The 23,761-nt window shown below is 43.6% G+C and overlaps 3 protein-coding genes across 3 annotated transcripts; all 3 read right to left on the bottom strand.

Moving 5' to 3' along the window:
• Nucleotides 1–3,508: 3,508 nt before the first annotated feature.
• On the bottom strand, nucleotides 3,509–4,472 carry LOC119657674 (glycine-rich cell wall structural protein-like). Its single transcript, XM_038064700.1, has one exon. The coding sequence runs from the start codon at nucleotides 4,455–4,457 to the stop codon at nucleotides 3,840–3,842; it is 618 nt and encodes a 205-aa protein (XP_037920628.1). The 5' UTR covers nucleotides 4,458–4,472; the 3' UTR covers nucleotides 3,509–3,839.
• Nucleotides 4,473–12,206: 7,734 nt separating this feature from the next.
• LOC119657053 (ATP-dependent RNA helicase A-like) lies at nucleotides 12,207–12,905 on the bottom strand. The gene has a single exon (XM_038063806.1). It carries the CDS (start codon nucleotides 12,903–12,905, stop codon nucleotides 12,207–12,209), a length of 699 nt encoding a protein of 232 aa, XP_037919734.1.
• A 7,848-nt stretch (nucleotides 12,906–20,753) lies between these two features.
• Nucleotides 20,754–22,064, bottom strand: LOC119657170 (glycine-rich cell wall structural protein-like). Its single transcript, XM_038063957.1, has one exon. It carries the CDS (start codon nucleotides 22,012–22,014, stop codon nucleotides 20,860–20,862), a length of 1,155 nt encoding a protein of 384 aa, XP_037919885.1. The 5' UTR covers nucleotides 22,015–22,064; the 3' UTR covers nucleotides 20,754–20,859.
• Nucleotides 22,065–23,761: the final 1,697 nt, after the last annotated feature.

Below are 23,761 nucleotides of genomic sequence, written 5' to 3'. Positions count from 1 at the left end.
GTAATGACCGCCCAGAATTCGCAAGTACCACACTAATGCGTGAGGATATCGCCAACAATATCCGCATCTTGCATCATTGTGTAATATTCTTCTGCTAATGCGTAAAAGACAATGGTTACTATTTTGTGTTATGACGGCTCCCATCGAAGTGCGATTCTGGATAGCGGTTATTATTTTCCGGGTGTCCTTACAGATCCTATATAGACTTCTGCATTCAGTGCTTCTTGCAATGTGCCACTTTTCTGTGGTGCTATGCAGAACACGTATTTGAACTTTTCACATTTGGGACATAGACTGGATCTGCCTTGCGAGTAGCAAGTCAGTCAGAGGGATGTCTAGTTTGACCCCGTATACGCAAGCTCGCTGATTTTTGTTAAGATTAGCGCGTTCGGTCTGGTTTTCTTTTGCAACCGTTTCTTGGGTTTAGTCTCCGGATGGCCACATCCTAGATTGTGCAGGCCCTTCTTCTTTAGAATATATTTGTGGCATATTACGTATTTCAGAGGCGTCCTTGTCCTATTGAACGACTGCTTTGCGGAAGAGCTTCTTGGGAAGAAATGTCTTTAATTTTATTTGTGTTACTATTGCAACCATAATTTCTGTTGGTTGGTGAACATTATTTCATTAGAAAGAACCACCTTCTGCCTCGCAACTAGGCAAAAAAAATACCTTCCCACATATATGATTTCAATATGCTTATGAACTACTAGAGCCGGAGCTTACCAATAAACAAAATATTAGCACAGATAATCGGCTATTTCCATGACCGTTCTTTTTAGGTGGTGATTTCTTCTCACTAATGTCTCCCCCTCAGAGGCCCTGATGAATCGGTGAACCATCTTAGCCTTTCTTACCTTTAGTTATAGCTTCCAACGTTTCCAATGTCGAGAAAAATGGGCCTGGCAGTCACCCTGGATACAGTGGTCACTTACCCACCGAATCACCGAATGGGTTGGAGACAATAGATTGATGCCTTATCCCCACGAGCGGGGAGGAGGAAAAAGTCATTTCAATATGAATGAGGGTGTAATACTTTGGCGTCTAAACCAACAGACGTGGGCCAACCCCGCAGACTAATAGCACTAGTAAGACGAGAAGCCAGTTCCCGCCGGGCTAATGGTACTACTAAAATGAGGAGTCAGTTTCGGAAGGGTGAGTTGGTGGCTGTAGAATTTACTGAAAGTATTCTCCGCTTGTGGTAAAAAGTGACTGAAACAGATAGAGATTTGCTGGCTAGCAACCTTGCTGACTAGAAACCTTGTTGACTAGCAACCTGAAAATATTGAAATTAACTATGTTTCGGTAGTGGTTACCACGTCTCGGAATCGGACCGAATTTTCAAGAATTTCAGCGATACTGGCTGGACATTCTGAGAACTTCTCTCTCTCCTGCGGCATTGTGTTATTATATTCTGGCAAGTATACTGGAAGTAAACATGAATCCGGTGCCTATTAATGCTTTCTGCATCAGCAAGGCTGATGCGCTCTTGTCCTGGGAACCGTTACCAGGCAGAATACTGCTCGCAACTGAGACACTCCGATCCTGAAAGAAGAACGTTTCAATAGTTCAAATAGCCTTTAAGGAGGATTCCCGATTTGGCGCAAAAGGAGGTTTTCCCCGAGCAAATCAATACAGTCGAGGAAAGGTTTTCGGAAGGGGATGTTGCGATCGCGATGGGAGATCTGAATGCCACAGTTAGCTCTGACAACACCATGATCGAACATATCGTAAAAAACCCGCTTTTGGAGATCTGATGATGGTGTGTGGTTTGATGCATCCTCCACCGCGTCGTCATTGGTGGCATCTAATCACGTTGACCACATCACGTTCAGTAATATATTTAGAAATTATCTTATGGATGCACGAAAAAATAGAGGTACTTGTATCGGCCCGCAGCAAAATTATCATTCGATAGCCGCTTGCCTTCACTTGTGTATCGCGGCTGCATTTTCTCGCAGCAGTGATGAAGTTTCACCACTTGGAGCTCAAGGCGGTTCATTTACGGAACCCGATTGCCGATCAGCATCGGGAACACAATCTTGCTGATCGGACTTCATATATTTAGAACAGCCTGCCGGAGAATAATGATGAGCTCCTGCCCGCCATAAAAAGTGTTTTTTTCTCTAGTGAGGAGGAGGAAACTAAATGGTCTTTGCCTTACAGAGATGAGGGGAAAAATACTTCAACTCTCCGAAGAAGTGAGTATTCTAGACAAAGAGCTTCTTTGGAGCAAACATGTAGAGATAAAGATGCAACGAACTCTCACAACTTATGGGCTGTGCAAGCGGACCTTTGCCTCGACATGGGGACTTAGCCCTCAGATAGTAATGTATGTCGCTATCATTAGGCCGATGTTTGTTTATAAATCCGTAGTATGGTGGGTTAAAGTGAAACAAAACGGGTTTCGCTGTAAAGTAGCCGTACTTCAAAGAAGTGTGCGTCTGGATATCACCCGCAACTCTGAATGCACACTTGCTCAAGTGTTGTTTGCATTATGACTGCCCATAACTCACTAGCTAGGCATATGATCAGAATGGATATTCTCCAAGATGATATGTGTTCATCCTGTAATAAGGAAGCGGAATCCACGGAATATTTTCTATGTGAGTGAACAGCCTATGGACGCATCTGACATCCGATTTCTGATGTGATGCGTGTACAACTGCAGCGGGTAGCATCACATCCATTAACGGAAATTGTGCGATACATAAACGAATCCGAAGTATTCCATTAGATGAGAGAATTGAGTACAATGGGCCACTAGAGTCTGAGTTCTCTGAGGTTTTGCTCTTCTCCACCTCAAACGCACACACATACGAGGTTGTTGGTCACGTCCCGATGGGGCGTCTTAAGATCTGCCTGATTGCAAGGACCTGGAAGCGGGTCGAGGAGCATAGGGATCTTGTTGCTGTTACTGCGAGTGGAAGCGTACATGAGCTTGACGATTTCGAGAAGGCTTTCAGCAACGTCAACAGGGAGTGCATCTAGAGTCTCCTGCGCAGAAAGGGCATTTTGGAAAATTTCAGATCTATTCAAGTTCAAACCAGAGTCCAACAAGGTTGCATTCCCTTGCCGATACTATCTCTTGTTGTTATTGATGACGTTCTTTATACTGCCTGTCAGGAGGGCGTGGATGGAAACAATGGACCATGGCATCTTTCTTCAAACAGGCAGAACATCGGGAATAGCGTTGATTCAGCCGACGGTAGTACCAAGCTCAATCTTATGCTACACATTAGCAGCCATAAATCCACCAATGCTTATCCGTAGAAAATACCTAAAGATATGATACTAGAGTACGGCATGGGGTCAAATAAAGTCAAGTTTCAGAACATTGCGGTTCAAAATAAAATTTCTTTCTTTTCTTTTTTTGTAATTTACGCCTTTATGATTGATAGTCCTGCAGATCTATCTGGAATATTACGACGGGAAAACTAATTAAACCGCTGATTTAAATAAATCTAACAAGCGATGAAAGTAGTTCTTGGAAGCGAAGTGAGGGAGTTCGATGCAATAAAAAAGGTGCGCTTGGATCCTCTACAATCGTAAAATTTGATCTGCTTTGCGCATTACACATAATCTTTTTGGTGCCATTACACCTCACAGCATAGATATCACACGCTTATTCGACAAGGACTTTCAACCTTTGATTGAACGTACAGGAAGAAAAATTTGATAATATCGTTGTCTGTGCTCCAAGCTTAACGCGATGATATTTTACCTAGATCTGAAATAATATACGAATAGCCTTACAAATTTATTTTCATATCTAAATAATATTAACAAAATGACATAAAAATATAGCAACTTGGTTTACTTAGCAATGACATCTCTTTCGTCTACCATCCTTTTCCGCCACCACCGTATCCTCCGCCGCCGTGACCACCTCCGAAACCACCACCGTGACCACCTCCAAATCCACCTCCGAATCCACCACCATGACCACCTCCAAATCCACCACCATATCCACTATGACCGCCTCCGTATCCGCTGCCAAAGGATCCACCATGACCGCTACTCAAAGCACCAATTCCTCCACCGATTATACCACCGAATTTACCAGCAATCGCACCACTACTCAAACCGCCTCCTTTCCCCCCGCCAAACCCGCCAAATCCTCCACCATGGCCACCACCATATCCTCCGCCAAGGCCACCATGTCCTCCGCCAAAACCTCCGTGTCCTCCGCCAAAGCCTCCGTGTCCTCCGCCAAATCCTCCGCCAAAACCTCCGTGTCCTCCACCAAATCCTCCGCCAAAATCTCCGTGTCCTCCACCAAAACCACCGTGGCCTCCACCAAATCCTCCGCCGAAACCACCGTGTCCTCCGCCAAAACCGCCGTGTCCTCCACCGAATCCTCCATATCCGCCGCCAAATCCGCCATGTCCTCCTCCTCCGCTCAAATATCCCGCAGAACAACTAGCTACAAGGACCATCAAGCAAACGAAAGCCTTCATGTTGGAGTTCAGGCTCCTGTGAAATAACTGATGTCTGATAATGTCTTCCGGTCCATATTTATACCAAACAATAATTTCACATCAATAATTGCAGCACCAATTGCTTTCGAGAACAACCTACTAATTACGGAGAAAATCTGAGAAAAATATCGTGCAGTTTTCTTAACATTTTTTGCCGGAGTTTTTCTCAAGTGTCTCGTTTACGCTACAATTGAAAATCTAGGTGAAGCACGTTCAACATGAGTTTGCAAAAAGGAAATTGCATAAATTACATCATTGCCGTTGAACCATTCTTTGGAGTTGAAGCATTTTTGGCCAATTTTATGCACCGTGAATGAGCTGCGAAATTGCTGTCATCGAACTCGGCCTCCGTTTGTTTTAAAATAAGATTGCTTATGAATTTGCTATTTCTTAGGTGCGGTTTTTGCAGCGATTTTTTATCTGAACCTCAATCAAATAAACTGAATAATAATTTCTAGAGGGAGAAGGGGAAATGATACCTATGAACCAGAATGTGGTTTTGATCTTCCAAGTACTTCCCGACCTTCTCTTTCAATGCAGTTACAAATATTACCACAAAAAATGGGACATTTGGAACTTCTTAGTGTATTCAATATTCATAAAACGCTTAAGATGTTCATAAGTGGCTAACAGGTCGAACACAATAATTTTGAAACCAATTCTTGGAACGACCTTGGTGTTTCCCAGGTATTAAAAGTGGGTATCCATCCGCTGAACATATAAAATGCTCCTAGCCTCGCATGATAAGAGACGGTTAGCTTTCTTAGTTTGAATATTATTGATTGCCGAGTAAGTATAGATATTATGTGAACTTGGAGCTAAGGGTTTGATCATTGAATTTATAATAGGAGTTCTCAGCAGGTGAAACCCATTTAAGTGCATGGAGCATTTTGAAGAGGACCACTTTTATTCAGAAGAAGTGGTATGGTAAATCCCCTTTGTGCAATAGCCGAGTTGATTAAACGTCTGTTTCTCGATCTTGTTTCCGCGGACTTGAATCTTTGGTTGAAATAGATTCTTATGTTTGGCTTTTTGCATACTCCGCTACTGAGAAGGAAGTGGAAGTCCTAAACAAACAATAAATTCTTACATAGGCCACGTCTAGTAAAAGAAGGTCTCCATAATTTACAATATTCGTATGAAGGCTCGTTTTTCATCGCTAAAACTAAGAAGAAAACTATTTTTGCCGCCATAGCATTCCATTGAAACCGACCGTGGCTAGCTTTTATTAAGCACATATCCTGCTTCCTCATCTATAAGTCATCCATGGATCCCTTCTAACCTAAGTTTTCGCTTTTACTAACGTAATCAAATCCCTAAAGGTTACTATCGCCTAAATCGAAGCCAAGTTATTTTCCTCGTTTGTCCTGACCAACGTATTAGTCGAAATTGCCGCTATGTAATCAAATACTTCTGCGCGAACAACCTCGATGAACTGACAAATTGTTGCCCTTCATGTTACATATGGTCGCCATTCACCCTTTGCCCGGGGTATGCGCGTCAACCGCACCTACGCGTCATCGCTCGCATTTACCTGAAATGCGTCCTTCATCTTGGTGTGACTTAAATAACAAACATACTTCCTCGATGGAAATTTACGTGTTTCAATGTGACGAACCTAACCTTTATTAAAAAAAATACTTCCGTTTCCTTAAAACCGTTCCTGACATCACTGTTTTGGATCTCCAACTCCGAGCTCCAACAGCCCCAATTTTTTGAAACGGATACTGGCGGATCACAAACCAACCTTTTAGATATCAACTGTTCCAGCCATTACCAAACCCAGCTATAACCAAACCAGAGGATATCCAGCCGTTCAGTCACTTCATGTCGATACGAAAAACATCCTCCTGACGCTGGGGTAAAGACAATTTAGACATATGTAGATTTTCCCCACAGTACTTCTCAATCCGTGAAACTATCTTAACTTGGTAGGCTACCCACCTTCGTACCCGCCTTTTCAAAATCAAGGAAGCCCTAACTGGGAATTTAGACCAACATCTACGCAATTTGGCAAACTTTTCAGTCGTTGCAATCCCTTTCTCCAAAACATATTAACTGCTAATAAGGTAAAGATCCTTGTCAGCCATTGAATGAGTACTCACCATTCCACACATGCTAGCTTTGACACCGAAATCAATTAGTCCTCATCGACCTATGCCCAAGCAATCAACCTAGCTGGGCTACTCCAACATCTTCTCTCCAAAGTAGATTTGATGCCCAAACATAAAAGGGTTGCAATGCCTATCAAACAGATCAAAAACAAAAAACCAGCTGAACTTGAACTACTATGCATCAATTAGTCCTTTCCTATGCATAATAATCATCCACTGCTCGCCAAGAACCCACCTTTCGACGTCTGGACAGTGTTCAGATCATACAGATCATTCAGAAGAATGGAAATTCGCTCTAGAAGTGCCGCTATCCCCTCAAACCTTACCAAAACCTTCAAGCAGACCACTAAATTCATGATAGACGAATACTTGGTTGAGTAAGCCCTCCTGATTCTGAAAAGCGAACTTTTGTGATGTTGCCATTCACGCCTTAGTGAAATGACGTTTTCTAGATATACAAATTGAGCGACGCCCATGATGCTTTGTCCATTAATGCAGATAGTTAGGCTCTAAAACATGGTTTTGTTGGTATTTATTCTCAGTCCCACGTTAATTGCCCCTCCTTCCAAATTCAAGGCCAAGATCGACCTTGTGAGAGAGCAAACAGATGCAATTAGCGTAGTCGATGTGTTTGGAGAAGAATATCATAGGCTATTGAAGGATTTCCACAGGAGAGGAAGTAGCTGCTCTGCAGTAACTGCAGGAGCAGCGATGAAGACCATCAAGCCCACCTTTACTACCTATGGGCTCAGGAGGGAGGAGATGACATCCGTTCCATTTGGAGGAATAGTCCGTAATCGCATGTTGCAGCGACTAGCCCTATCATTCATAGGATGCAGAACTTCATCGAATGTGATACGGTTATGAAGTGTTCCTTCCAACTATTCAGCTGTTCATCATTGTGGATGAGAATTCTACCGTTAGCGCCCTTCATAGGACAATCGAAAGATCTGCAAGTTTTCGTTTTGATATGGTATACACATCTGAAATAATTTGTTTCTTACCTTCTGTTTTCCTGACCAGAACTTCACGGGATATCGCGCGGTATCAGAGCTTGAATGCGTCTCACTGCCATCAATGGTAGTGACCAATAAGCCTTCTATCTTTGACGCTCATAGATTCGCTTCAACGATTTTGCCGTCAGTCAGTTCTTCTGACGCCCCTTGGGATGTAGCCGTTGACCTGCGTAGCATTCTAGAAAAGAGAATTTTTAATGGCTATCCAATGTTGGTTGTTATTTTCAGGCGGCTTACTCAGTATATGGTGCGCGTCTGCATACACATTCATATGCCAAATTATTTCTGATATTAAAATTCAATCTTTAAAAATCCATACAACCCTTATCCATAGCATTCCTCACATCAATAACGCTCTAAATGATCTAAGCGGCATTTTCAATTTGTTCTCTGCTTCAGTAAGCCTACTCTATCTAATGTCAATATTTGCTTTCATAAGAAATTATTCGGCCCATGGTGATTATGAAGCCCTCCTCATTAAAAGCGGAGGTTGCACGTAACGAAAAGAAAATTCATCTAAAATGTGCCGGTTCAGATCTTCACAACCAGCCCTTAGCATTCACGCGGAAAGCAGCTCTTCCACCCTGTAGCTAAAGATCGTTCTGAAGCCTTCTAAGACTGGTTTACCAAACGTCCGCGCCTGACTCTAGCTAGCGCTGGACAATCGCAAAAAAAAAAGTGCGTAAGGGTTTCCCCTCTTCTCCGCAGCTTCGGTAATTCGTTATTGTGAGGTATGCTGAGTATGGCAGCATGGCCTCCTATAGGCCAGTGCCCCGGGCAGACCGCTGTAGTCATGTATGCATTTTCACACGTTTGACACAAGCGCTCTGGAGATGAGGTTTTATTATAGGCTGGCGAAATCCTCATTGATTTGGCACAGTCGGTGAATCTTCATCATCTGTAGTCCGCAGTTTCTAAGTAATGCGAGCAGATTTCATTCTTGACAATCGTTAGTGGAACACAAACTGTACCCGCCAAGGGACTGCTGAGAGCAGAGTGGGTCCGGCCAGCCTGTCAGTCCGATCATTCCTCTCTAAGTTCCTATGGCCAGAAGGGTTGAGGGTGCTGCCTTGACTGTTCAACGCGCTTTTGCATTGCGTCGCCAGCATTAAGTTTTCACCTAGAAACTTCTCAGCAGCGGGACAGCACAAAGCCAAACACAAGCATCCATGACGAAACGAGTTTTGAATTCAGGGCAATCGAGAAAGCTTATAAAGCGTCAAAGACGTGTATTATGACCCGCTAGTAACGTTCTAGCACTTAAAAACAAGTTATCCCTGATCGATATCAATGCAGAAGTTGTAGAAGAGAAGACAAATAGATTGAATTGAATTGAAACGAATCATTTACACAAATATCGAGAATCATCCTTATTTGTTGTCGCTAGGGTTCTCCACAAGAGATAGAACCAAATTTCATAAGATTCAGTGACCTAAGTTTTTAGAGATTTTAGATGCTACTGGGGCTCTTCAGCTCTGTCCCGTGTATGACCTCAATGGACTCCTCGACCTCCCCCCTGTACCACTGTATTAAATACACTATAGTGTGTAGTGCTGACAGAATACTTGACTTGGGGGGATTCCAGATATTCCTAACGGACTATGCCATATGCAAGCCAAATTTGAAGAGGAATTTTGCGGTGGGCTTTTCAACCATGGAAAAATGGAAAACCGATAACATGTTACAAGGTTCTGATACAGTATTCTCCTCCGACGGATCAAAGATGGTTTTCTTGGATAGGGACAATTTAGCCGGGTGGTACGGTCTTCCTGGATTCGGCAATGTATTTCAAGCCGAAATGTTGCCGATATAGGAAGCTTGTCGATAGCTGAGATATGATCCGGGCCCCAAGCATGACGTAGTCAGTCTGACAAGAAAGCAAGGATTTGTAGTCAGTGACGACATCCCCCAGGTTGGTGGGGTAGTGCAGGGACGCGCTGCACAGTCTGGGCGAGATACTGATGTTCTAGGGGTTCCGGTTATAGCAACATAGAGGGGAATGAGCGGGCTAACAGACTAGCGAAGTCGGTGTCTGTCAAGGATGAAATTTACTGGCACTATTTGACAGCATTGATTTCAACTGGAGAATATTCACCACCTGGGCCATGTTGAGAAGAACGACAGTCTTATGCGACATGCCTACAGGATTACGGTGGTTCGCAGGGACTACTGGTCTATAAGAGACTATGCCTCCAGACTTGACGTATCCTGCAATTTACATTGCTGAAGTTAGAGAAAAAGGAGAAACTGTCACGCCTTTCCTTTACGTTTGTCCTGGTTTTGATAGAGCCAGCGTACGCATCCTAGGAAAACAATTCTCTGGTGACCTTAAAGATTTCTCAAGTATCTGGCGGGAGAGCTGCTATCCTTCGTAAATGGTGTTCTGAATTATGGATGAATGGATTATGCTTCCTTTGCCCTTCCTTTAGTAGTCATGGAGAAGTGATATCATGAAGAGGAGTTGAATTCCAAGATTTTACGTGAATAAAAATCGCTCATTTAAATTAAATCAGAACCAGTCAACTTAACAATATAGAAGTCATGATCAGGATTAAAATATAGAGGAAAAGTTACCAATGATGTAACACTGAGATATTAAACTCGGCAAAAATCTAATGATTGATTTGATGCGGAATATCATGTAACCATTGCTGAAACATCTAGTCTAAAGGCATTCTATTATATGCAAATCCATTGCGAGCCAGAAAATAAATTTACCACGAACATACAAGATTCCTAAATTTTATAGCAAAGGTTGACATGCGGGTAAAAGTGAAAAATTTAAGACCAAAGATCGCAGTTGACACTACGGGTATGCAACTTCTCCTTCAATGTATAATGCCATTACCATTGGACTATTCTAAAGGAAGGTTTATGTCTTGGATTAGGTATTAATCTTACTAAAGATGGAAACAAACATGACGAAATGGTAAATCTCACGAATATATAAAACGTATTACTCAGTCTTCTCAACAATTAATTCAAGAAACAACGGTGGCCTGATCCGCTGGATGGGGATTTAAAAGCCTCGAGATTGCACCCACATCAAGTATTCGATAAAGCCAAATGGCGAAACCGATCACGAAGAGCCGACCCCGTTTGCGAACGGGACAAAGGCTGAAGAAAAAGAAGAATACAGAAAGAGTAAGATCCGCATATATAAGAAATTTACATGACCCATTTTAACCAAATGAATCAAATATATACGGGATTTATCCTTTGTTAAAATACAGGTGCAAATGCAGGTCTCTTATTGCAGTTTCGTAGAATGAAGTTGGTTGTGCCAGAAGCAGATTGCGCACTCTTGCATCATCGTTGAATCACTAGTGTTCAGTAGCTTTATTACACGGGCCAAACAAATGAAAACCGCAGGAAGATAGGCCCAGACTGTAGGAGAGATGATCCAGTTAATTTCGTTAGGCTTTGATCCAACTGTAGCACGGATCCTGGCATTCATAGTGGAGCATGAAATTGTGAATCGATTAGTTTCGTCTCCTGCACCGATATGTAGCCAACAGCTCCTAATAGTAAGAAGCACTTATTATTCATACCTCATGCAAAAAATCAATCAGCGAAATGCCTTTTCGGTTGAGGAAAACTCTTGCAAGAATCCTGCCAGCTGGAAAGGTGGGTCTTCGGTTTCTCAAGGGCTACCTCCTCTTGTTCTGCTGACCCTTTTCGACTTGGAATTGTAATAGTGGAGAAACACATGTCCTAAAAATCTCTAACTATCCTAACCACTGATCTTCAATCAAAACGCGTGGGACCCATCTAGCACATACTTTAGTGAATTCTAGGCCTTTGACAGCTTGCTCGAATTGGTCGAATGTTTTCACCTATGGTGCTGGTGGTGGGATTGTGTTTCTGATTCTCCACTAGTGTCCGTTTTCCCGTGGATTCTTTACGTTAGGTAATCCTTTGACCCCTTTGTAGTATTTGATCACGAAACTATTCAGTCAATCTACCGAAATACTTTTGTCGCATTGACTCCTTCACAGACAATACAGCCTACTGGTACCTGCTGGTGATACGCAGGTTTATACTATATTTTAGGAGCAAAAATCGTTTTTATTTGATATTGGCGTAGATTTTATTTGATAAATTTAAAAGACAGTAGATATTGTACATCAATTTCTAGTTTCAAGAAGGAAACGTTAAGCTATACCATTCTTACAGCGAACCCTCTCGACATATCCTCACGAAGTTACAACAATTCGTTTCTGACTGGTGTCGCTTTTATGAATGCGTGACTCACAGTTATACATAAAAAAGTTTAGCCCAAGGAATCTTGCGGATAATAGATCGTTATCGACAATGTCCCACCGGAAGGTATGGGCAATTCTCTTTAATTTGTTTCTATTTTATCGGAATTCCTGGTTTTTGGCCTTATTGAGGAGACATTATATATCACTTATTCGACTTCTTTATCTTTATTAAAGTATCTTCTTCGTCTTTCTTCCCTTTTTCTAAATGCTTCAATAAAAAAAACTGCTGATATTACATTTTTATTGTTTTGTGAATAGTAACAACATAGGCCGTTTAAAAAATAATTTAAATATAATATTCCATCTCATCTAAATAACAAGCTCGTTCTCTACTTACCGTCTGCCCTGACCTGTCCCGTAGCCACCAGACGTGGAGCTCTTCCGCCCGGTAATATCGTGGTTGATTTGAACATCTCCTATAGGTCCACCGTAACCTCCACCGATTGAATCAACTTGACCTCCATTTAGTGAACTAGCATAACTCCCCGCGACAGGAACACGGTGAACTTCGCCGATCGATCGACTGTACGATCCAGTAAATGCAGTAGTTTGTCTTCCTCCTCCACCTATCCCACCGTTATATACAATGTGCTCACTATCTGTGCCTCGATTGAACTGCCCACCATCTTTATCATTAAACGCACTGAAACCATATCCACCCCCAATGTTGCTAGGAGTCCTAACACCATATCCCTGAATGCCAGTATAACTCCCTCCAGCACCTCCAAAAGTAGCACTAATTCCACCACTCCCTCCACGTGCAGGAATGTAACCGCCTAGGTCACCGTTGAAGAGGATTTGTCCATCACCAATGCTGCCACCAAACGTTCCTCCGTATTCTCGGCCAGGACCGCCATATCCTGAGTAGCTATAGCCTCCTTGTTTGTAGTTGTGGTCATATTTTCCTCTATTTCTATTGTCCGCACCAGTTCCATATCCACCATATCCATGTCCTCCTCCGCCGTAACCTTGTCCTAAGCTTTGAACTACGCACGCGGTAAGTATTAATATTAAACTCATAAATGACTTCATTTTGTAAATGGATTCACTTCACGTTATGGAATGATGTCACCTAAACTCTTCCGTAAAGTATTTATACTGAAAATCCGATGATAGTTAACTTTTCGCGGGTTCAATTGAGTGTTGATAATTGCTAGGAATGGCATATATAATTTTCCAAGGAAATGTAAACATTTTACGATGGAATGCTTCAACAGGGGCTTTGGGAATATTTGCCGAATCATGAGTTAACTGTGCAGAACGAAACTTATGGTAAATAGTGGAGACATGAGACAGGTCAATATGAAGTCAATCTACCATTGAAGGTGATCAAAAAAATTGCAACCGGCAAGGATTTATAAATTAGCAAAAACATTGGGGAATGTAATTTTAGGGAATTCACATGAACGGGCACTCACCTCGGAAGATTTTCTCATAACCAAATTTTATACAAGTCAGGAAACTGGAAGCTAGACGCTTCAGGTATGAAAGGTTTTGTGTATTTCTTTAGTATGTAGCACGTAATATCTATATATATTATGTGAAAATATCCACTTCCAAGTGATATTGACATTCAAAGTCTTGAATTTGCACAGAAGCGACAACTTTGACCTAGTATAATTTTGTTAGTAATAGTGGGATTTCCACCAAATTTGGCAGGATCATGCTCTATGCTGTACACTGCTGCAAAATTTCGTGATTCTAGGGTGAATTTAAGGGAGGTTTTCCTGTCAATTACTAAAAATTAGAGTAACGTACTATTATTAACTTTATTTGAACAGGTATCGGTGTGGAGGGTATTTTGGAGCCTAGGGACCATATAGTGGCAGCCCCCTGATTTTCTCAGATTTTTCGGTTGGGTAGTTTCTGAGAATGGGTTCGTTAAAAAAATGATCATGTTCAACCCCTCTCACACCCCACGTTTCGAACAAATGTCAAAATTATGATCGGCTTCGAACAGTACTAACCAACACCTTTAATTTGATACCCCACGTGACTATATTTGATGAAAAAAGAATTTGCACCCCCCTTTGGCATATATGAGGACCCACCTCCCCCCCCCCCCCCCCCCCCCCAATTCCATGTCCCTCAAAACAGTCTGGCGTCCTGACCGACGCCATCGTTCCATCTCAAGCAGGGTCAGCCTCGTCCTCCTTTTCTTCCATAGATATTGCCCTTATAGACTTTTCGGGCTAGATCAACCTCATCCATATGGATTAGGTGACCCGCCCACCGTAACCTATTGAGCCGGATTTTATAAACAATCTCATTTCGTCGATATGTAGGCTATGGGGTCGTCCATCCTCATGTAGGGGGCCAAACATTCTTCGGAGGATTCTTCTCTCGAACGCGACCAAGACTTCCCACTTTTTCTTGCTAAGAACCCAAGTCTCCAAGGAATACATGAGGACTGACAAGATCATTGTCTTATATCATACAACAAGAGCTTCGACAATATGGTGAGACGTTTCGAGCGGAATAATTTTTGTAAGCTGAAATAGGCTCTGTTGGCTGATAACAACCATATGCGGATTTCATCGTCGTAGCTATTATCGGCTGCGATTTTCAACCCTAGATAGGAGAAATTATCAACGGTCTCAAAGTCGTAGCCTCCTATCTTTATTCTTTGCGTTTAACCAGTGCGGTTTGATGTTGCTGATTGGTTGATTTTTGGCGCAGACGTTACACCATATATTTTCTCTTGCCTTCATTGATGTGCAACCCGAGGTCTCGTACCGCCTTCTCGATCTAGATGAAGGCAGTTTGTACGTCTCGGGTCGTTCTCCCATGATGTCGATATCGTCCGTATAGGCCAGTAGTTGGGTGGACTTAAAGAGGAGCGTACTCCTTGCATTTGCCTCAGTATCACGGATCTCTTCTTCCAGGGCCATATTAAAGAGGACGCATCATAGTGATCCTGCTGTTTTTATCTGGCGCCGCACATTGGTCAGGGTCGGCCTAGATAGTCTTATCGATTTCGTCGGGATACCGAATTCTATCATGGCCGCGTACAGTTTTACCCTGGCTATACGATCATAGGGGTCCTCAAAGTCGATGAAAAGATGGAGCAATTGATGTCCATATTCCAACAGTTTCTCCATCCGTTACCGGAAAGAGAAAATATAATCTGTTGCTGATTTGCTGGGCGTAAAGCCTCTTTGGTATGGGCCAACGATGTTCTGGGCGTATGGGGCTATCCGACCTAGCAAGGTAGCGGAGAATATCTTATAGATGGTACTGAGCAACGTGATACCTCTATAATTGCTGCACTGTGTGATATCCCCCTTTTTATGTGTGAGACAGATAATGCCCCTTTGCCAGTCGTCAACCATTGATTCGCTGTCCCATGCCTCGAGCATCAGTTGATGAACCACTTGGTGTAATTGATTGCCTGCATATTTAATCATTTAATGGACTGTTTTTTAAGGTTTCGTGTCGTCTGTCTGTCTGTCTGTCTGTCTTTTTTTTTTTTTTTTTTTTTGGGGAGGTGGAAATCTTCAAAAGACACTGGTCTGGACACACCAGCGTGTGGGATTTTTACCCACTAAAACCACCCCCGACTCCCTCCCTGCCCCGCGGAACCACCATAAGGTATTACATCACGGGGCGGAGTCAGCTCACTCTAGCTTAATCCCATTTCTTCTATACGCGGCGCACGTGACCGCGTTTTTCTCCTTCCCTCTGCCTTTCGCAATTTATCTTGAATTGATGCGATCATGGAGTTGGCCGCATCCCAATTCTCTTGATGTGCTAGCATTTTCGGCACCAGATTTTCTGGTACCAGCACCTCTCCTAGAGTCTCCTCTAGGTTCCTCCTTTCTTCCACAAATCTCGGACAGTGGAAGAATACATGCTCTGGGTCCTCTGGGACTCCATCGCAATTTGGACAGCCGGGTGAGGTCTCCAATTTAAACCTGTGAAGGTATTGGAGATATCCTCCATGTCCCGTGAGAAACTGGGTGAGATTATAATTAACCTCACCGTGTCGTCTCTCCAACCACTCCTTGATGGCAGGAATGAGCCTGTGAGTCCACCGACCCTTTCCCGAGCGTTCCCACCGCTCTTGCCATCTATTTATTGATCTCTCCCTCTCAGCCTTCTTCGCCTGCAATAAGGGAGAGATTGGCTTCGCATGGTATATATTCGCCATCTCATCTGCCAAGATGTCAATCGGCATCATTCCAGAGATGACGAATGCTGCATCATCTGAGACAGTCCTGAAGGCAGAGCATACCCTCAGAGCTGTCCTCCTGTAGACTGCATTCAGTTTGCTAGTGTTAACTGACATCCGCAACGCCTCGCTCCAAACTGGGGTCGCATAGAGCATGATTGAGGTCACCACCCTGGCTATAAGCAACCTAGAGGTATGCCGTGGCCCTCCCACGTTCGGCATCATCCTGGCCAGGGCCATACTGGCAGTGGATGATTTATCACAAACATACTGTACGTGTTGCTTATAGCTGAGCTTCCTGTCTATCACCACCCCCAAGTATTTGATGGCCGGCTTGGAAGTGATGATATGATTCCCGACTCTAACACAGGCGTAATTTCTCTTCCGGCGCTTCGTGATGAGGACCGCTTCCGTTTTTTCCTCCGCAAGCGTCAGACCAGAGCTCTCCAACCAGCATTTGACAGCACCGACTGCCTCGCTTGAGTATAACTCAGCATCTTCGAGATGCTTTGCGACAACAACCAGTGCAATGTCGTCAGCGTAACCCACCACTGTGGCTTCCTCCGGAAGGGGAAGATTAAGTACATCGTTGTACATGATGTTCCACAGTAGTGGGCCCAATACGGAGCCCTGCGGGACACCCGCGGAAACGACGTACTCCTGCGGTCCGTCATCAGTGTCGTACCAGAGCCTCCTTTCAGTTAAATAACTATCGACAATTGCGGCGAGGTAGGCGGGAATACCAACCTTCGCTAGGGATTTCCGGATTAGATTCCAATTGGCCGAATTGAATGCATTTTTCACGTCCAGGGTTACTACCACGCAATATTTGCTGGTACTACCCTTTCCGTGGATTGCATCTTCGGCTAAGCCAGTAACCAATTTGATGGCATCAATGGTTGATCTGGCTTTACGGAATCCATACTGCCGATCTGAAAGGCCGCCTTGGCTCTCAACTACTGGGAGTAATCTATTATAGATTACCCGCTCTAGCATTTTCCCCACCGTGTCCAAAAGACATATGGGTCGGTATGAGGATGGTTCACCTGGTGCTTTACCAGGCTTAGGCAGAAGCACCAACTTCTGCCGCTTCCATACCGCTGGAAATATTCCCTCGGACATGCACGCTTCGTACAACCCAGCAAACATGTCCGGCCTTGATTTGACGGCAAGCTTAAGGGCCTTCTGTCTGTCTGTCTGTCCGTCTGTCTGTCTGTCTGTCTGTCTGTCTGTCTGTCTGTCTGTCCGTCACACGCATTTTTCTCGGAGACGGTTATAGCGATTGACACCAAATTTTGTAGAAAGGTGGGAACTGTGAACGCTCACACATACAGTGAGTTACATCCTTTTACTACGAATTTAAGGGGGGGTCCCCATACATGCAAAAGGGGGGTGTAAATTTTTTTTTCATCAAATATAGTCATGTGGGGTACCAAATTAAAGGTCTCGATTAGCACTTTTCGAAGCCGGTCTTAGTTTTGACATTTCTTGGAAACGTGGGGAGTGCGGGGGGTTGAAAGCGATCATTTCTTTAAGGGGGCCATTCTCAGAAACTACCAAACCGAAAAATCTAAAAAAAATCAGGAGGCTGCCACTATATGGTGCCTTGGCTCCTGAATACCTTTCATACCGATATCTGTTCAAATAAAGTTAATAATAGTATATTACTATATTTTTTTGTAATTGGCTGGAAACCCCCCTTAAATTCATCCTAGCGGCACGAAATTCTGCAGTGATATAGGCCATAATGTAGAGCATGATCGGACCAAGTTTGATGGAAATCTCACTATTACTAACAAATTTATAATACGTTGAAGTTGTTGCTTCTTTGAAAATTGAAGACTATCAATGTCAATATCACCCGAAAGTGGACATATGCAAATATTACATGCTACGTACTAAGAAATACACAAAACCTTTCGTACCTGAAGCGTCCAGCTTCCGGTTTCCCGACTTGTTCTACACTTGGTGGTGGCAACATCTGTCCGTCATCTTCAGTTGGTGCGATCTACAAATCGCCGATGTTCTGCTTGCTGAGTACTTCATCGCTCCAATATGTTCATTCTGTCGGAAATCAGATTTGCCTCTTTGTCTCGGCAGGATGAGCATCGAGGTGTGTAAGGCTTCATCCTGCTGACTTGTTGGTAAAACTTTCGCGCCTGGTGTAGTTGCTTCCTGTGCTATTCAAGTTTACATTGCCATGCTTCCTTTTCCGGCTGTGAAGTCGCTTCTCCGCTCGACGGAGTTCGTGATAAGTTTCCGCACATGCCCGCTTCCTTTAAAAATGCAGCCTTACTCGGTATGCGGCATTCTTTCATTCCGTTGCTAGCGTACATTCGTCTGTTAACCAGCCCTTCTGAGTTATTTTGCGGCTGGGACCAAGTATCTTTATGGCCGTATCAATGATAACGTTCTTCAGGCGGCTATGAAGATCATTTGTTGACGCTCCATCTTCAGGATCTCTATTGACTGCGGTTATTGCGGCTTCCATTTCCCTCTTATAGGTGTTGCCGAGGGCTGTGTTGTGAATGGCTTCAGTATTCACTCTCACCTGATTGTCAGAGGGGATTGTAAGTGGTGTATTAATTCGAGCTCCGAGCACTACGCCAACGATATACTGATCCGAATCTACATTGGCCCCCCTTTATGTTCTTACATTCATTAAGGTTGAGAGGTGGTGGTGTTCGATTAGCACGTGGTCAATTTGGTTGAAAGTGGTCCCATCTGGAGAAGCCCACGTATGTTTGAGGACCGCTTTCCGCGCAAACCAGGTACTTTCATCAACCATTTCGTGCGACACTGCTAACTGAAAAATCCGCAGTCCGTTATCATTGGTATCCCCATGTAAGCTAGGAGAGCCGACGTATCGCCTGAATACGGGCTCCTTTCCTACTTGCCTGTTGAAATCTCCAAGTATGATTCTGATGTCATACAGGCTTCGAGGGTGCTCTCAACTGCCTCGTAGAAGGTATCCTTCTCCGGCTCTGAAATCTGAACGTTTATGAGCCTTATATTTCTAAATTTGCCTCACAAACGCAGTGTGCATAGCCTCTCGCTTATATTTTCAAGGCCGATAACAGCCGGTTTCATTTTTTGGCTGACTAAGAAATCTACTCCGAGCACATGGTTTACTGGAGGAAATTGGTTCCTGTCCATCGCATCTGTTGCAAAGCTGTTACATCATCCTTATATTGACACAGGGTATTGGCTAATTGCTCAGCAGCCTTCGGTCTATGCAGGCATGTTGTTCGAGGTTCCTTCCGTTGCTTCGTAGCATCGGTTTTCCATGGAAGTTTGTCAGCCCTGCCCAACCCCCAACCTGGAGGACCAGTTGGTACATTTTGTCTCATTTTTATGCGCCTAAAATTGTTAGCCCAACCCATTCTCTCCATCTACACTTTTCGATAAAAAAGAACTCGCAGACATGACTATGAGGAGGCGGAAATAGGATTTTGTAGCATTGTCGTTGGTGTTGGTTCAGCAGCCGTTTTCCAGGTTTTGTGCTTCGTCTTCGACACCAATCCCTACTTTGCCCTTGTACCTACAATAGAATTTTACCGCTAATCGTCTATAATTTACACCAAGACGAGGAAACGTTATATACAATCCGTGAACCTTTGACGTCTAGAAATACCCTATTGGCAACTACATCTTTTCTCGAGCTCGACCATCAATGTTCATGACACATAGTTTTCAGATGGTTGTCACCAATGTTTTGGTGGGCAAATGTACATGAAAAGACGTCTTCAATCACTTGATAGACCCACATATTCTTCAAATCTCGCCATTAGGTTGTACTCGTCAGAGACGACTTTGAATGAAGAAGGTATGGGTTTTATTAGAAGAAAAGGGCCTTAGCAGACAAATCATATATGTTCGGCCTTAGTATATAGATCATAAATGAAGAAGAACGTTTTCTATTAATTAAGCTGTAATAGAAAAATCTGCTTCCCAGCAATTGGACTATAGTAGAACCATCATATTAGAAGAATAGCAAGGGTTGGGAGAAAGTGGAAACGTACGATAGTGAACATGCTTCATTTGGCGCCTTTCAGCAATCATATTTATATATCAATTTCAAGTTTACAGTTTTTATTTATTCTATAATCTTAAACCGTCTCAGGAGCTTTCAATATCCACACACTCAGCATTTGTGATGAACTATTCAAGCATATTATGCATTTCATTACATATGAAAGACGGCTTGAACCGCTCTAAAATTTAAGTAGGTAGCGTATGTAGATTACAGCATTTCCTGCCTTTAACATTACCTGTTTGTAACGTTAGTTGTCGTTTCTCACTCTTCCATTCGTAATAGGAAGGAAATTTCAATTCAAATTGAAATATACTTGGGAGTTTACATACCATCGTCGAATGTAACGATTGGAAATAAATTGATTGGATTCACTTCCTGGTGGAAGTTTTTGTGATGTCTAGGATTATCACGTGAAAGTTGTTGGTTTAGTCGGGATTAGATATAAAGAGGAAATATTTGAGTTTTTGGAATATCTATATCGGCATATCGTAAATATATCTGATATAGCAAGTCCGATAGAAATAGATATGAAGCTGTTAGCAGAAATCGCATTCCATTTGCCTTTGGCTTTCAAAACTACTGTTTCTAAGCTTATTAAAAAACTGAGAAGATAAGCTCAATTATATGACCAGCAATTTATTATTATGGCCACCTTGAAAGTAAAAGACGCTCCTGAATCACAATTTAATAATATATTTGAATATTTTCAAATTTTATAACAAACAGTATACTTTAAATTAATAACAATTCTATATCATAAAAGCAGTCTTTTGAAGCTTTTACCAGCCTTTGCTATAACCGGCACCACCACTTCCTCCATAACCTCCTCCAATGGATCCTCCGTATCCACCAGCGGAGCCTCCGTGTCCACCACCAATGGATCCACCGTGGCCTCCACCGAAGGAACCACTGTATCCACCGCCAATGGAACTTCCATGTCCTCCGCCAATTGAGCCGCTATATCCACCGCCAAGTGAACCTCCACTGAATGATCCACCGTGTCCTCCGGCTCCGGAATAGCCACCTCCAATAGCGCCACTGTGACCTCCGCCAATTGATCCTCCATATCCTCCTCCAACGGAACCACCATATCCTCCACCGATTGAACCACCGTGGCCTCCACCAACACCACCGCCAAATCCACCATCACCACCACCGTTTGGTACAATAATCTTAATGATTTTAACTGCACCACCAGATCCGCCATGTCCACCACCTACTCCTCCTCCAAGGCCGCCACCGAAGCCATGACCGCCACTGTATCCTCCGCCAATCGATCCGCCACCACTATATCCTCCATGGCCTCCACCAATTGATCCTCCGTAACCTCCACCGATTCCGCCGCTGATAGATCCTCCATGCCCTCCACCGATACCGCCACCAATGGAACCACCATGTCCACCGCCAATTCCGCCAGAACTATATCCTCCGTGACCTCCACCAATTCCACCTCCTAAGGATCCTCCATAGCCTCCACCGATAGAGCCGCCATGTCCGCCACCGATTCCACCTCCAATTGATCCTCCGTGTCCTCCACCGATGCCGCCACTAATCGACCCACCATGCCCGCCGCCAATTCCACCGCCAACAGCTCCACCATGTCCAATGCCATAACTGTATCCTCCACCGCCTGAACCACCCTCATATCCTCCTGCGCCTCCGCCGCCAATATCCCCGTGACCTCCTGCTCCTCCGCCAATTGACCCTCCATGTCCTCCACCTAGCCCTCCAGCGTAACCACCGCCACCGAGAGCTACTCCACCATCACCTCCATGTCCGCCTCCGGAATAACCTCCTCCACCTATTGCTACTCCTCCATCACTTCCGTGGCCACCTCCAAGCCCTCCGTATCCACCGCCGCCTCCACTAGCGCCACCCAAAAGTCCAGCAGAACATGTGGTGACAACAAACAATAAGCCTACGAACGCTTTCATTGTTGAATTTCAATCTCTTTCACTGCACGTAATTAACTGATGCTTTCCAGTGGCTTCCGCAACGTATTTATAGTAAAAGCACGCCGATCTTTCGGTTCCATACCAAACTCTCCTCAGTGCTGATAATTACTGGGAATGAAAAGAGTTTTTTTTCGGGGGAAGATCTTTAAAAAAAGTAACGAATTTTCAGTCTTCCATATACGTTAGTGTAAAGATCGCCAAGTGCAAGAATTGGCGTGAAAGCACTGCATCTATTACATCATAGTTCGGAGCCATTATACCACATTAGAGTTTCGGTTACGGTTCAGATGATTTGTAGCGAGCGGAGAAATGAATGTTTATTTATTGTCAAACTCCACGATGTGCAATTTCACTTGAGAAGGCAACGTAATGGATGAATTGTCCGATGCGGTTTGCGCTCCGGTTTTTACGCTTTTTTATAACATTGGCTCAGCAGTACCTTCTCCAGTCTCTTAGGCGCAGAGCTCCATGAGCGGCTAAATATAGATGTAAGCACATATCTTGAACACAAGCGGATGAAAGATGTAAACTTGTTCTAAAATAGTTAAGATCGGTTTTTCAAGTGTTGTGACTTTATCTGGAGGATGCGTGCGTTAGTTAAATGCAATCGCTTCGAAGTAAAAAATTGAAATTGCGGACTAGTGATTGAGTAACCATAGTTTTCCCTTATATAGTATAGATGAGTTGTCACTTACGCATAATGCTTGCGTATCGGTAATTGCAGATAATGTTAGGACTGAAATTGGCTATAAAGCATGTGCTTAGTACTGAGTTGAAAAAGTGCTCTCTTGCTGAATTTTATTTTTTTCGTTCTATCTAGGCGCTTTCATTCTTTCTCTTCGAGTTAGATTTCAATTAAAACTAGCCCTTGTATTGTGTTGGGGTAGTAGCGAATGCAATCCTAGAGGAGATAAGCTGTTTGATTCTATCACTTCAGCTGGTCTGATGACCGCAAACGTTGGGTGCGCCCCTACGCTCGTGGGGCCAAGAAGAAGTGAAGGAATTGACCTAACAATCTGCACTTTAAAGTTGTTGTTGCTGTTCTTGATTACACACTGGCGAGCGCTAGACGAGGTCTCACTGTCAGATCACCGATACCTAGAATTCAATCTGACTATTGCGGGTGAACAGTCTACAGTACAAAGACGGAACCCTAGGAAAACGGATTGGACAAAGTTCAATGAACTTCTTGGCAATGAAGTACGGGTCCCTAGGCGCCTAAGGACTCCTTTGGCGTTAGAAGATGAACTCCATATTTTTAGAGTGCTATGAAGAAGCTTGTCCTATTTCCCGAGGCCAAAGGTGCAACCGGGAACTGCAAAAACTCAGGAAATCAACCAGGCGACCTCTGAGTTGTTCTTGCAAAAGTAATAAGAACGAGGACTGGTTAAATTTCAGGAAGTCACAGCGTGAATATAAGGGGCTCGTTATATGTTCGAAACGAGATTCCTTTAGAGCGTATTGCGAGTAACTCGAGTAACTGGAAGACGAAAGAGAGGCTTCAAGGCTGTGTAGAGTCCTTAAAAGGAATGAGTCGGCCAAGTTGGACTCTCTTAGAAAACCCGACGATTACTTTCACGAGCTCCAAACTGGATTCAGACCTTCTTGGAAGTACACCATCTGGGAGAACGGGTGAGAGAAGTTGCGGGGGGAGGGTTGACGGTTCTTGCAACCCCTTCAACACGCAAGTGCTGCAAGGTGAACTGGAACACTGCGAAAGCGGTTG

This window comes from Hermetia illucens, chromosome 5 (assembly GCF_905115235.1).
Source record: "Hermetia illucens chromosome 5, iHerIll2.2.curated.20191125, whole genome shotgun sequence".
NCBI lineage: Eukaryota > Metazoa > Arthropoda > Insecta > Diptera > Stratiomyidae > Hermetia > Hermetia illucens.
The sequence above is the reverse complement of the archived record's forward strand: the minus strand, read 5'-3'. Positions and strand labels throughout refer to the sequence as shown.

Excerpts from the sequence above, each read along its gene's own strand:
- LOC119657674 (XM_038064700.1), bottom strand. The coding sequence starts at position 4,457 with ATGAAGGCTTTCGTTTGCTTGATGGTCCTTGTAGCTAGTTGTTCTGCG.
- LOC119657053 (XM_038063806.1), bottom strand. The coding sequence starts at position 12,905 with ATGAAGTCATTTATGAGTTTAATATTAATACTTACCGCGTGCGTAGTT.
- LOC119657170 (XM_038063957.1), bottom strand. The coding sequence starts at position 22,014 with ATGAAAGCGTTCGTAGGCTTATTGTTTGTTGTCACCACATGTTCTGCT.